The following is a 15,798-nucleotide window of genomic DNA, read 5'->3' as shown; positions in this document are numbered from 1 at the left end:
TCGTTTGAAGCTTACCGCTTCGCCAAAATTTGAAGCTTAATGTTCGCCATGTTTTCACGCACGAACCCTTAGGGTTTCAAACTGAAACCGCCGCCATTAAAACAAAAAAAGATCTAGAATCGAAAAATGAGTTTTCTTGATCCAGATCCAAGAAAAAAAACCGCCGAAAAACCCAAAAAATTCAAAAAAGTTACTGTTCACCGGCGATTTTTCAGTTACTGTGCATCCGGGAAAAAACTTTAACGTTCATCCGAAAATTTTCGTTACTGTTCACCCGGGAAAAAACTTTACTGTGCATCCGAAATTTTTTTCGTTACTGTTCATCCGGGAAAAAACTTTACTGTGCATCCGAAAATTTTTGTTACTGTTCATCCGAAAAAAAAATTTACTGTTCATCCGAAAAAACAAAACTGAATCTTTAACCAGAGATTTAAGATCAAAAAACCCAATAAAACTTAAATCCCTAAGAATTAATCAAGGTGGCTCTGATACCACTTGTTAGATCTAAACCAAAGCTTGAGATCTAAAACCATATAGCCATGATTAATTCAAAGAGATTAACAATAATCTAAAAGTGCGGAAGCTTATACCTGAATCCATAGAAGAAATCTTGATTTGGGTTTTTGATGATCTTCTAACCTTAGGGTTTCTCTAAATCTGAATTTCTCTTACTAGATGGGGGTGTAGAGAATTAGAGAATATAACTCTAGGTTAGGGACTATAACCCCTTATTTATAGATGTTGTACTTTTATAATTTAGCCCCTCAATAAATCATAATTACAACCTGGTGTACTTTTATAATTTAGCCCCTCAATAAATCATAATTACAACCTGGTATCTGCACATATAACCCCATGATTATATTTAAATACCCATTAACCCAACTTAATTGATCACTTTAGTGGGTTATCCTGAAAGATAACAATACACATTGATTAATCATATGTGCCCACAAAACATCCTCGCATATATGTTAGAAAACATCCTCACACGTATTTCAGATACATTCATAGTCACAAACTTAGCCAAAAGCTGAGAAATGTTACAAAACATACTCACATATATTTCAAATACATATATTACAGAACAATTTTAACTTAAATCCAATTTTCTCTCTTCTTTCTTCTTTCTTGTTTTTTCTTTTCTAGCTGGCCCATTACTCATCTCGGAGGCTCAACGCGCTACAAGGCAAGAACAATAGAGGTAATATACAAGGTATAAAATTGAAAAATGCAACATTATTAAACAACATAAATGCATCATAATAGTACACTTTGTAGGAGACTACGTTGCAATTAAAGGCGACGCCTCTGTTCTGAGGGTCATAACAACACAATGGTCATTACTATAATAAGAGAATACAGCGAATGAGATAGCAGTAGAATGAACAAACTTGGAACTATTAGCTCAAAGCAAATTACTCCATTTGCGCCATAGAATGTCAACAAATCAAACTGGGAGGATCAAAACATAATTTTCATACAGCTAAATAATTAACCAACAAATGTAAGACTGCAAAAATGCTAAATTTGCAAAATCAAATTCTAATCTTTCAAAAACCCTAGAAATTCAGAAAACCCTTTCAAAAACCCTAGATATTCCAGTCTTTCAAGCTAATCAAGCAAGCAGACAAACCAAAAAAAAACCCAAATGGGCATTTCACCAAACAAGGAACAAGCATGAAACTAAATCAAGCTAAACAAACCAAAAAAAAACCCAAATGGGCATTTCACCAAACAAGGAACAAGCATGAAACTAAATCAAGCTAATCAACAAAGAAGCCAAAAAAACACCACCAAACAAGGAACAAGCATGAAACTAAATCAAGCTAATCAACAAAGAAGCCAAAAAAACACCTAGTTTCTAAGGGAAGCATTTCATGACTGGGCAATTTAATGTATATGATAAACTATAGGTTTTTGCATCTCAAAGAAACTAGTTTGGAAACAACATAGAAAGCTAGAAAACAGATGGCAAAATTGTCTAGTTATGTTTAGTTACTGCTGTTTCAAGTAAAATGAGGAGCGTTCCAAAGTAATCATCTTTACATACCTCACCATACCGTCCGTGACCTGACATCCATGCCTCTATATCAAACTTGTGATATGCAGGTGCTCCCAAATCACCAGTTGCCATATCCAAAGTCCTACAAGTGCACTGGAGGGTTTCTTGTGTTTTATCACTGATAAATCACTATATGTTACTAAGAAACTTTCAACAGATTAAGATAATTATCATGGCAAGCCTACAACAATAATCAAATGGACCATCAGTAAGAAGAGAGATCATGCTAAATGACATTAAAGAGAACAAATGTATTACTTGAAATGAAGACCGAGGGATGTAAACAGATCTTCCTCCTCCTCCTTATCCTCTTCGCCGGTGGTGACGATGATCTCCTCGAGCTTGATGATCGGGGCGATCTGAGCTCCGGTGTCCTCTTCCTCGTTGGCGGCGGCGCCGTGGGATTCTTCCTCGTCTCTCCGATCGGCGTCAGAGCTCGCCATGACAAAGGATTTGATCGTTTTGAGAGGCGGGATCTACAGGTGGAGATGAGAATGGAGTTTGTACAGCTAGGTTTTAATAAAGGGGAGAGAGGAGTAAGGCAGGGGTAGTTTAGGGTTTATAATTTATTTTTGTGTATATTGTATATATATTGGATGTATTAATGCTTTTTGGGTTGAGAGGCAAATACACACAGTTCTATGGGTTAGTATAAAGTTTTTTTTTTAAATTATCAGCCAAAGATGCCCTAAATAAATGCGGCAAAGCTAAGCATGTTGTGCTATTCTGAAAAAATACTCAATAGATAGGATGTCGATAGAAAGTATCTAGATATACAGGGCCCCATAGAAACTAACAACAAAATTAAGGTCTAATACGTTAGAATCCCAACTTATTAACAAGCTTGCAGCCAATTCCAAATATTTTTAGGGACAAATTTTAGAAACAAACCCTTTTGCAAAAATATTCTCAAAAAAAGACTCGTTTCCACTTTATTTTTAAAAAACGACCTAGGGCTGAAACTGTGTCATTTTTTACGAAAAATGTTCCCAAACTTTACTAGAGTTGAACTATTGTAAAAAGTTTTGCTTTGAGAAAATTTCGTGAGAGTTCAACTTCCATGAAGTTTGAGAACATTTTTCGTAAAAAACGATCCAGTTTCAGCACTGGGGATAAAACTATGTCGTTTTTTGCGAATATTTTCAAAACAGGTTTTTTTTGAGAATATTTTTGCAAAGGGGTCTGTTTTAAAATTTTGCCCATATTTTTACCCAAAATAATAATAATAATAATAAATAAATAAATAAAATAAAAACAAGAAAAGACCTGCAAACTCTCCTTCAGCGCCATGGATTCCTCCATCGATTTCTCTCAACTACAAGGCGCTCTCGCCTCCGAATCCTACGATAAGATCGCAGACATCTGCGACGAGCTAATGCTGCAGGTCAAATATTTCAAAATTCCACCATCTAGGGTTTATCTAGGGTTTTACTTTCACAAATCTAACCCTTTTTCGATCTAAATTTCATCTTCAGGTTGCCTCCAAGGGAGTCGCATTCGAGATCGAGTGGCCGTACGCGATCCATCTCTTAGGTCACTTTTACATCAACGATCTGTGAGTTGCCGTTGTAATTTATCTCTATTTTTTGCAGTTTGTGGTAATTTTTGGGGTAACTTTTGAGGAATAGAGCTAGAGTTTGCCGTTTTGGTTAGGGTTAGATTGCTTCGAAGGGAATCAACTCTTCTTTTTTTGGGTAATTTTAGGTTTTTTTTCTTGCAGGAATAGCGCTAGGTTTTTGTGGAAATCGATACCGAGTCATGTCAAAGAGGCTCAGCCAGAGATTGTGGCAGTTTGGAAGATTGGGCAATGTCTCTGGACTAGAGATTATGCTGGTGTTTTTGGCGCTGTTCATGGTTTTGAATGGAGTGCAGATGTTGCTGGCATTGTGACTGCCTTCTCAGGTGCGCAAATATTTTCTTTTTAGGTGGTAACTTTCTGGTACTTATGTTCTTAGTTTGTTAGTAAAGATGCAGTTGAAGTTGCAAATTGCAATGAGAATCTATGTTTGTTTCCGACTTACGAGGAAGGGATAAGAAAGAGGAAAATTGCAGTTTAAAGTGGGCAGCTTTGAAAGAAGTTTGTCCCAGTGTTTGGGCATTTTGGACGCATTGTATTTTGTACCAGTGTAGAAAATAGTGCGTTACGTAGCGCAAAATAGCGCTTAACGTAACGTAGCATTAACCCACCGCCACAGCGGTGTAAAATAGCGCATGCACAAAATAACGTGCGCTATTTTGGTCATAGCGCACGCTACGTAACGCGTCGTCGTGGCGCTTTGTAGCTTAGCTTATATTGTTCAATGGCTGGGATTGATTTTAAAATGATTCAATGGCTGTGATTGAGTCTAAGTGGGTGGAGCCCACTTTTCATAAGTTAAATTCATCTAAGTCTAAAACCCTAAAGGTCCTGGTCCTGCTGTCGTCGCCTCCAGATCAAAAAAATAAAAATAAATAAATAAATAAAAACCCATTTCTGTCTTCTTTTTCTTCTATTTCGGTCCTGCTGCCATCGTCATCGTCTCCCGCTGCTCCTTTCGACCTCGTCATCGTCTTCCGCTGCTCCATTTGACCTCATCATCATCTCCCGCTGTTCCTTTCAACCTCGTCATCGTCTCCCGCTGCTCCTTTAGTATTTTAGTAGTATGAGGGATTGATTTAGTGGAGGATGACTCATTTTGTAGGATTTATTAAAACTTATGAAGTAGAAATGCTTGTTTTGTTAAAATGTCTATGATTTGGTTTCGAACTTGAAGTATTTTATGCTTTTGGATTGATTTTTAAGGCAAACATGGTTGATTTTGTTGTGAAATTGTGATGATATATTGATTTGTGATAGTATTTTTATGATGATATGTTATGGTTGATTTTGTTGTGAAATTGTGATGATATATTGATTTGTGATAGTATTTTTATGATGATATGTTTTGAGAATTGCGATGATTATTCATATTTTTTTATTTTAAATGTTATGTATCTATAAAATATTTAAATAATAATAAATTATTTAACCTACGTTAAGAGTTACGCTATTTTGGGTTTTGCGTTAACCGGAGGTAAGCGTTACGCTATGCGTTATCGCTATTTTCAACATTGTTCCGTACAATGGCTGTAAAATTTCTGCTCATACTATAAGTCCATGCCTTGTTGGTTGGTTGTGGATTTTGCCGTCCTTTGGAGCTATACATGATGATTATCCAATGATTGATTCAACTCTATGTTATTTTGTGTTTAAATCCGGTTAACTTGGTTGCGTTTGTTAGGTCTTCTTTCTTTTATGCTTGCTCTATGGATGCATTTGTTGCTGTATTGTATTGAACTTCATACAGTAAAAAGTAAGTGGTGACTTTGTACTGGGGACATTATCTTGCAAATAAGCTAATGTTATAAAGCCACCAAAGTGGGAAGAATAGATTAAGCCAACATGTAAGCAAGGAATAATAGAGCTAGAGTTCCAGATTGAAAAATAATCCCAACATAGTATTATGATTGAAAGTATGTTTGGCAAATGGTCAAAGTGGATTATAATCCATTAATCCACTTTTGTCGATTATAATCCACTTTAGGATGTTTGGCTAGTGGATTATTTTGGATTATAATTCTTTAAAACTAAGCTAGGGTATCCCCATGTATTTTTTGGTGGATTATACTCTATGAATTTTCACCAACCAAAAGACAATTTTACCCCCTCATGATTACACAAATTTCCAAGCCCCATTTATTGAGTCATGTTCTTTTTGGTTATTTTGATAAAATGGTTGATTGTAATCAATTCCAAGGTTTTGAATATCAAATATCAGGGAAATATCGGATGACCAAAATTCATAGCGGATTGCGGATATTGGGGAAATATTGGTGATATGTGGTAAATATCAGAATGACATAATAGATGTTTACATAGGTAGTATAATGCACTAAAATATAATACCAACTTACTTAATGAAATCTAAGTACATAACCTAAATAATATATGTTTAGGACGCTAATCAACCTTGTAAAACAAACAAAAGTACAAATCAACATTGTAATATTTTGTTAGATTTTTCGGCCAAAATGTCATTTCATATAATGAGAAAGTCATGATATCTCGTCGAAAAATTGCCAAATACAGTATATTGTTTTGTGATAAGCCATATAAAAGGATATATTGACCAATATAACCGCTGATATATCGGCCATATCGGGGATATGTCGCTCAGAATAGCCAAAAAGCGTTAAAGGATATTTAACGACCATATCAGTTGCGGCAAGCCTTGTAAAAGGATATATTGGATCATGTCGGGATATTGCCAAACATGTAAAATTTAAAAACAGATTGTGATGCACTAAATTTACCAAACACTTTGGATTATAACCCATGTTTCTAAACATGCCCTGAGATTGCCGGATATGGTTTCAAAGATGAAGTTTGTCTAGTATTTGAGCAATGGCTAAGGGTAGAACTAAGTTTGTCAAGTATTTGAGCAATGGCTAAGGGTAAAAGTGATGGCGTTCAAAAATCTTTTGCAAGGCATGGAAGCAGTTTAGTTGTACTTAAAAAAAAAGAATGTGAATAAGGATAGGTAGGATGGAGTATTAAGTAGCAGATGAACAATTGGAAGTTCACCATTGGCTCACACCAATAATTGATATATCATATATCTGTGTAATTTATTGGTAAACTCTACATATTCAGAATGAAATCCCACAAGGCTTTTGAGACTAGGAAAGTGATAGTTACCTATGTAGTAAGATGCTGAAAAGCTTTGAAGTCTAAAGACTCTAAACCATTGCACAAATGATCATAAATTGAGGCATAAGAACGCGTATGATAGTTGTTACTATAGCAATGAAATAGCTATTAATTGAGCTGAATTAAAAAAAAATTGATTTTAAGTAGAGAAAAACAAGATGCATGTAGCTTAGCCTGTGTAATCTTTGTTGTCATGCCAATTCCGTGGTAGGATCCGGAATCTTGGTCTATTTCATAGGATATCGCAATTGTTGGTTTTTCAGACAAGGCATGTCTATATGCTAGCATTGCCACATCTTTGTTTATTAGGATCTTGCCTGCCACACATGCCTTTGATTTCAGCACAGAAATCTCTTTTATTTACACCGTCTTTTATATCTTTGAGAGTTTCTTTTATTGTGCATGTCTTGGCCTCAGTTATGTTTGGCTAGATAAACTACTTCTCAGTTGATAGGATTGAGGGTGTTTTGATAGCCTCATGACGGTGGAGTATACTGGGCAATCTCATTTTCCTTGTTTACTTTATAGGCTTCTTTTCAATTGATGGTTTTCATTGGCTTTCCATTCAACTATGATGGTGTACATGCTCCCCCTGCCGTTTTTTAATTTCTGCAGAACTGAGATTGTCCCACGTGTAGCATTTGGTTTCTTTTCTCCATCTCCTGTGCTAGAGTGTTCTTCCACTTTGTTTCCCAATCTTAATTCGACGTCCTATCATGTTACTAACTGCTACAGTGATCACTGTTGTACTTAATAAATTGATTTTTGGTTCCTTGGTTTCCATCTTTAGCCACCTAAATTGAATTCATCAATTACCTTCTGAAATATTAAGCAACTTTTGGTTAACAAGACGGTGATATGATATCCAAGACACAGAAACATATAAATAAGATTGCTAATGCTCTTACTTTATTTTCTAACCACAGACAAAATTTTGTTGGTATGAGTAATAGACTTCATTTCATGGTTCCACTTTGGATTGGGGATTGTTAACCCATAAGTTGAACACAAATATCATGCAACTCACTTTGTTTAGTTTTACACCTTGCATATGTGTCTTTAAGTAAAACCATGAAGATATGGGACATGTTAGGAACCTGATCAATAAAAGGATCCAATGACTGAGTTCTCTTCTTTGCACAATATGTCATCTGCAAACTTAATGCAAGGTGGAGATTACTTGACTCTATGTTGCATTGGATTTTCTCAGCCACAGCGTCTTGAAGATAAATGTTACCTGGGTACTTCTAATCTGAAGCCGTACCCGTACCCGACACATACCCGTACCCGTACCCAAACTCCTTGGGTACTCCTTGCATGAATGCATTCATTTATTCGGGCATGTACTCAATTATACAATACATGTTTGAATTTAAAACGCTTGTCAAACATTTTTTGGACATATATCCTACACTTCACACCCATTTCTTGAAACTCGTTAGACATAGGTTAGGGTTTTGAATTATGATTTTGAAGGGTCATCTGGATGTCTAGTTTAATAACCGGTGATTTTCCAATTTATAATCCATGTAATAAAAGAAATGTAAAACTGTTAGAGGACTTTTAATTCTCATCATTGATCTCATATAAATTATTAATTCCAATATATAATATATGTATATATAAAATATTTATATAGCAGTGTCCTTGTACTCTACCTTTGGCAAATTTGCTGTGTCCCTACCCCCTACCCGTACCCGTACCCGTACCCATATTCATGCACCGTAGATGGGGAACAATCAAACTATTTTAAAAACCACAAGCTATCAAGGAAAATGAAGTAGGTCATGACATAACAACTATTACCACCTTAATTGGAAGGCAGAAGCCATACAATCAACATTTATGATTATATAATGCACAAACAGGCAGCAGTTATTTCCCTCTTTCTTTTTCTGTATTATCTAAAATACTATTAACAACAAGTCTATAATGTAGGATGGAAGTTGCAATTATCTTCACACAGAAGAAAGTGTTTATTTCGCATAAATGGTGTCCTTATTGTGGTTCTGTTCTTTATTTTGTTTTCCAACAACTAATACTGATTTTTATTCATCTTCTTCCTCTTTTCCTATCCAGTTTGTCCTTTTTTTGCATTCAACAGAAAGCATTTGATATTGTTGATTAGAGGTTTCATCACCAGTAGATGAGGGTTTAGAACTTCCCCATTTGGTCTTCAAGTATAGTTCTACGACTATTCATCAGAATGACTATTCTGATAAATTAAGTTGAATCTGTAGCTCAAGCATACCAAAGAAGAGTCTCTTAGATGGATGTTGTGGCAGTAGACATGTAATTCGTGCTTGACTTTGTGTCACAGTTGGACCTGTGCAAATTTGGTGTTCGAATAAAACCTCATTGATCTTAATATTCAGCTGTCTGGATAATGCTATATATTCTCTGCCTGTTGATTTATGCCTTGCATTCTTTGAACCATTGATTTAATCTACGATTACAAGTTTCTTGCTGTCTGGCTTTGATTTTCAAGTTCTAACTGTTTAAATGCTGCAGAGAGCTATACCAAGCGAATGTTCCAGCTGCTGCAGTCTGCATATTCAACAATTACGGTTGCTGATGCAGCCCATTTTATGGGGATGAGTGAAGATGATGCCACAAAATGTATTCTTCTATCACTTTCCTTGAAATGTGTTTTCAATTCATTTGGAAGTGATCAGGACAATAATTAACATCAACGGCTATTAGAGAACATCCTTCTGTGTATCTAATCTCTTTTTTGGTAAGGGAGAGTAAATGTGTGTACTTGAACTTTTGCGTACATAAGTTATTTGTTTTAGAGAAAAATATCATCAACTTTAAATTCAACAAGAAAATGCGAAAACATTAAGAGCACTACCCCATGAAGGTTAGTACCTTGAACTTTTGTTTGTGTTTTATAAAAGGTAAAACTATCATGAATTTCATATTAAGTCAGTAAACTATCATGAACTTTGCATTATTATCAGATAACTAGTATGAACTTTCAAGTATTATATAAAGTTATCATATAGTTTTGTGAGTCCTTTGAGTTTCTTTTTGGCTAATGTAGATGCTTATCATGTTTTCCTCCAATAAAAATAGTTTATGTTAAGTCTTATATGCAGAACCCCTAAAACCGTTCAGGATTGTTTTGTGAAACTTAACTGTATATAAACCATGCTTTCATTTGTTACCTCTGATGTTCTGAAGCATCACCATCTGACAACACCTATTTCCACTTCTACTTCTTCAAGCTTCCATTTTGTTGGCTGCTGCTTAACTCTTGTATATGTGCTTCATATTTGATTGCAGATGCACTTCAACATGGCTGGACTTTAGATTCATCCTCCAACATGCTTACGGTGAGGAAACCGATTGTCGTCAAGCAGCAGAAATTAGACCCCAGCAAATTACAGCGCCTTACTGAATACGTTTACCACTTGGAGCACTGATTTTCTTCCCTGTGAATTCTCAAGAAAAACCCTTCTTTTTGTGCCTGAAGGTGTATGGCTTATTACCCCTTTTTACTTAAGAATGATACTTTGATTTTGGAAGAGAGAAATATTCAGGAAACTAAGCAGAATTTTCTTCTCATGTTGATGGTTTGAGGAATTGGTGCTAATGTTTTACTGTGCACAATGAATGCAATTGTTTGTATCGATGCGGCTTTGAAAGAGTTTAAGACGAGTTTGTGGTAGCATAAATTTGTGTGATTTGTTTTTGTTATAGTGGTCTGTAGTAAATGTTAGTACAGCCAAGCATCTCCAACGAACAAACACACTTAGACGCAGTCATTTTGTTCCTGATAAATGATTGTGGAAGATAAAGTTTTGTACTTTGGAGAGATTCTGAAGTTAAAGATGCATATGAACTTGATAAAGCTCGAAAAAACTGCGGACAAGGTGGGAACAAAAATATTGAAGGTTTCTATGAGAAACGCTGGAGCCAATATTTCCGGAAGGGCAAATGGCATTTACGGAAAAAACGAGAGATTATTGCATTTGATACTGGCAGATGTTCTGATACAAAATGACATGTAAAGTGTGGGCAGATGGTAGATTTCATGGTGTTTTTCAAATTTTTACTATCTGATTCAATCGTGTTTTACAAATATTTATAAAACCGAATCTTATGGTTAACTGAAACTGAGTCAAATTGACTGATATTAGTTCGGTCAGTATGGTTTGGTTTGGTCTATTCACTTTGGATTCGGACTAGTGTTTTTTTTTTTTTTTCTGTTGGTCTATTTTATTTAAAGGAAGATGCATACAATCAACAAAAGAAAAAAAAATCTATCTCTATTTATCTACACAACTATAAACAAAGCCCTATTTTTGGGTAAATGAGCTTCGTTTTCAATAAGGGCCTGTTCGTATGCCTAAAAAAAAGAGGGAAATCAAAGAAATGGAAAACTATTAAAATGAAGAATTGTTTTTGGAGTGTTTGGTTGGCTAAAAAAGAAGGAAATCAAAGAAATAAAATTGAAATGATGTTAGTTGTCACCTTATTATTGGATGATGTTTGTGATTTTTTAAGAAAACTAGTTTTGGAGTGTTCGGTTGGCGAAAAAAAAATAAGGAAATGAATTATAAGAAACATATTTCCTGTAGTTTCTTGTTTTCTTTTGTTCGGTTCATTCTTAAAAATAAGAAATGAAATGAGATGAGATGAGTTGTCATTGTATTATTGGGTGATGTGAAGAAAGATTAAGAAAATTGTTTTCATAACTTTTTGGGATGAAAATGAAGAAATGAAATGTTAATGAGATGAGGTGAATTGTTATAATATTTTATTGGATGATGTGAGTGATTTGAAATGATGAGAAGAGATGAGTTGAGTGATGTTTGGATGAAAATAATATTTTATTAGATGTGATGGATGAGTTGTTAGATGAAAATAATATTTTATTAGATGTGATGGATGAGTGGTTAGATGAAAATCATATTTTATTAGATGATGTGGATGAGTTGTTGGATGAAAATAATATTTTATTGGATGTTGTGGGTGAGTTTTAGGGATGGAAATGGAGGAAATGGTGAGTTTTGAGATTTTTACCATTTCCATTTCCATTTCTTGGTATTTAGAAAACAAACGAACAGACCCTAAAACGAAATATACCCCCAAAAAAAGGTCCTAAAGAATTATCTACCAACATTATTATCAAGAGCCTTCATGAAAAAAAAACTAATAGGAATCCTGGAAAATTTTCTACCCTCAACTCCTTAACCATCTAGTAACTGCCCATTATAGCTCCATTCTCATCATTATCTCTCCAACACCATATGGCCACGGTTGTTTTTCTATCCCCAGAATTGTGGGTAACGTATTCCCGGATTATAGTCCTGAGGTTATATAATCATGGGATTATTTTCGTCTAGTTCAATATTTGTTTTCACACTGCCTAACTTGTAGCAGGAGAGAGAGGATGATGCTTTTTTTTTCTATATCTGCCATCAAATAATGCACAAGCATCTAGTTAAGTTGCTCGAAGCTGCGGATGGATTTTTTTTATCTGGCAAATTCCACCACATCTTCGCGCCACCATTAAGAGTGACAAGAAAGGCTTTGCAAATGACCGGGCCACTCACATGCTGCATGTTCATCATGTTGTAGAAATTCTACGCATTATCGAGCGGGACGCACTCTCCCTTGTACTTCTCGATGTGTAGCATCTTGAATTTTGGACAGGGGGGTTCATGATCCAAGTAGCGAAAGGGCTATTACCTCCGATGATGTCGGCAACTATGTTAAATATTCGGTCATAAGCAGGTGCCCAGTTGGTTGCAGAGGGGTTTAGCCCTAGTCACTGGGGTTTGAGTCGTGTAGATGTGTCACACACCTCGCGACCTTGCGTGCAGCCTGTTCTGAGTCGAGGCTCGAGCTTTCGCTTGTCGCCTCCATGTGTTGTTGATGTTGTCATGGATATTGATGTTGCTTTTCATGGAGAGGAGTGATAGATGATGGAGGCTGAGAGGGAAGGTTGAGGAGTTCGTTTGTGAACGAAACGAACTGCTATCGGAGAGATTGAGCTATCATTGAGTGGATTCATCCAACTTGAGTGACAGCCAAAGTTGGAAGTTTCTCTAGGGTTTGGAACCGAATATCAAAAGAAGAAAAAGAGGTCCCACTATAGGTGCCAAACTATTTATGTTAGATAGTTAATTGTGGGGATAATTAGATATTTGGAAGAGTTCAAGATTCCTTAATCTTCTTTGATGGCTAATCAACAAAAGAGAGGAAGATTGCTGCACAAATAACACCATTAGAGAACCGGAGTTGCTTTCTCCGATGTATCCTCTGATGCTCCGGTTAGTCACTAATGAAATAGATATGCAAAATCTAGTTTTAGGGTGTTATGAAGCATAAAATTGCGTACCTTTGAATAAAGGAGACTATCCAGTATTTTGTTGAATATCATATCTCCATGATAGTGTTTTGATGATAACAATTTATACAGTGTGTGCACTAACTTTTATATGCAGATTTCAATATCAGAATATGTACAAGTGCAAGTTGATTTCAAGGCATTTTGAAGTGAAGAAAATGAAGAACAAATGAGATAATATATTTTACATTTTCTTTACTTAGAATAATTGTACAAGCCTTGATCACACACACACACACACACACAATATTAGAACACACTAACACAGGCTTAGTGTGTTGGTTAACAATAGAAATCCCCTATGTTAACCATTAGAATTATAGTTAAAACTTAATTATAAAAACTTTTTATAGCAGAATTTTTACTCTTAGTAGTCGACTAATTGGAATAGTAGTCGACTACTCATGTATAAAACTCAAATACATGTTTCTGTCAATTTACAGTATAGTCGACTACAATAGATTATAGTCGACTACTCAAGTGTTCGACAGAAACATAAGTTTCTGTCATTTTACAGTGTAGTCGACTAATCATCATTATAGTCGACTACTGAACACAAATTTCATTTTATCAGTTTCTGTCAAATTACAGTGTAGTCGACTAATGAGCATTATAGTCGACTACTGAGAAAATTTCTGAATACACAGAGTCTGTTTGAACTCAGTGTAGTCGACTACAGATACAGTTTTTCCAGTTTTCAAAGTTTGAATTTGTGACTATTTATAGCCGTTTTTAAACGTTTTTAAAGTTCAAAAAATTGTCTTTTCAAGGGCTATAGATAGGTTATTTGTTCAGAAAATTGCAGAGACATACATACCCATAAGCTTTGATTTTTGTGCAATTTTTCAAGTAAAAAATATTCAGATTTTGTGAAAAAAAAAAGTTTCTGAAATTGCCTCTAAACATTCATCAAATACTTATCATTTAGGCAATTTACAGAGGTTAAAAGAATCCTAAGCCACTGCTGCACTTCACTACTCATTCAAGGCTTATAGGATCAATTGTGTTCTTACTTCAACAAGGATTTCTCTCGGGTTTGAGAGGGTTAATCTCTTGGTTTAGAGATTGGTGTTCAAATTGGCAAGGTGTTTGTCAATTGGTGTTGCAATTTACAGGGACTTGCAAATTGGTCAGGTTTGCGTTTGATTTTGTAAGTTTATTCAAAATCATAGTGAAAACTCTCAAGCAGGATTTGCTTGGGGACTGGATGTACACCGGATTGGTGGAACCAGTATAAAATCCTTGTGTTTTTTATTGTGAATTTCTGAGATTGCCATTTTTCTTTGCAATTTATAATATACTTTGCATAAATTTTAAAAGAACACTATTCACCCCACCCTTTAGTGTTCAAGTGTATCTATTTCAGATCCTACATTTGGTATCAGAGTAAGGTGAAAGATGGCATCGACAAATACTTCACAATTCAAAGAAGGTCACTCAACAAATCGTTCACCAATGTTCGATGGATTGAACTACAACTATTGGAAATGCCGAATGAAGATTTACCTTCAATCAATTGGCTACGAACTTTGGAATGTCGTGGAAACGAAATATGAAAAGCCAACCACTCCTTTCGCGAAATGGACTACATCTCAAAGGAACAATGCTAACTTGGATTCTAAAGCAATGAATGTCTTATTTTGTGCACTTAACAAGAATGAGTTCAATAGGGTGTCAACGGCCACATCTGCATACGATATTTGGCATACACTTGAGGTAACTCATGAAGGTACAAATAAAGTTAAAGAATCTAAAATTTCTGTTCTTGTGCACAGATTTGAATTATTCAAGATGAAGGAAAACGAGACTATAGGAGAAATGTTTACAAGATTCACCGACATCACAAATTCTCTCATTGGTCTTGGAAAAACATATACACAAGTGGAGATGGTAAGAAAGATACTTCGATCACTTACTCCACAATGAAAAAAGAAAGTTACCGCTATTTAAGAAGCCAATGATTTATCAACTCTTACGGTTGAAAATCTTATTGGTAATCTTATGGCATATGAAGTTCAAATTGAAGATAGAAAGAATGATGAAGAATCAAAGAACAAGAAAGTTCTTGCATTCAATACTACTTCCAATAAAGAAGATTCAGATGATGATGATGAAGAAATGGGCATGTTTGCACGAAAATTTCGGAAATTTATAAAACGAGGTAATTTTAAATCTAAGAATTCAATTTCAAATAACCCTCTTTGTTTTAAGTGTAATAAACCAGGGCATATGAAGAAAGATTATCCAATGTTGAAGAATAAGCAAAAATTAAGTTATTTCAACAACTTCAATAACATTCAAAATAACAAGAAAAGGAAAACAATGGCAGTCACTTGGGATGATAGTGATGAATCATCTTCAGATGAAGAAATTCAAGAAAAGGAAAGTCCTCATATGTGTTTTATGGCACAAGATGAAGTAAGTGAAAATGAAGAACTTTTAGATGCTTTCAATGAAATATATGAAACTTTTGTGAGATTAAAGACATCACATAATTTTCTTAAAGGTGAAAATAAAAGATTACTTGAAGAAATTTCTGATTTAAATTCCTCTACCTTTTCTAATTCTCAAATAATTGAATTGAAAGAAGAAAATCTTTCTTTACTTAAAGAAAATGAATGTTTATCTAATGAGAATAAATAT

General features: G+C 34.9%; 1 protein-coding gene and 1 long non-coding RNA gene across 2 annotated transcripts; one reads left to right on the top strand and one right to left on the bottom strand.

Annotated features, from left to right (window-relative positions):
* LOC109830343 lies at positions 1,067–2,361 on the bottom strand. The gene is made up of 3 exons (XR_002244269.1): positions 2,324–2,361; positions 2,054–2,147; positions 1,067–1,182 (listed from the first exon to the last, which is right to left on the bottom strand). It is a non-coding gene; the product is annotated as an uncharacterized LOC109830343 (long non-coding RNA).
* LOC109830342 (COP9 signalosome complex subunit 8) lies at positions 3,321–10,452 on the top strand. The gene is made up of 5 exons (XM_020397587.1): positions 3,321–3,449; positions 3,541–3,620; positions 3,786–3,967; positions 9,306–9,413; positions 10,083–10,452. Exons 1-5 carry the CDS (start codon positions 3,354–3,356, stop codon positions 10,220–10,222), a joined length of 606 nt encoding a protein of 201 aa, XP_020253176.1. The 5' UTR covers positions 3,321–3,353; the 3' UTR covers positions 10,223–10,452.

The sequence above is a fragment of the Asparagus officinalis genome, chromosome 2, assembly GCF_001876935.1.
Source record: "Asparagus officinalis chromosome 2, Aspof.V1, whole genome shotgun sequence".
Classification (NCBI taxonomy): domain Eukaryota; kingdom Viridiplantae; phylum Streptophyta; class Magnoliopsida; order Asparagales; family Asparagaceae; genus Asparagus; species Asparagus officinalis.
Note: the sequence above shows the minus strand (reverse complement) of the source record. Positions and strands in the feature narration are given on the sequence as shown.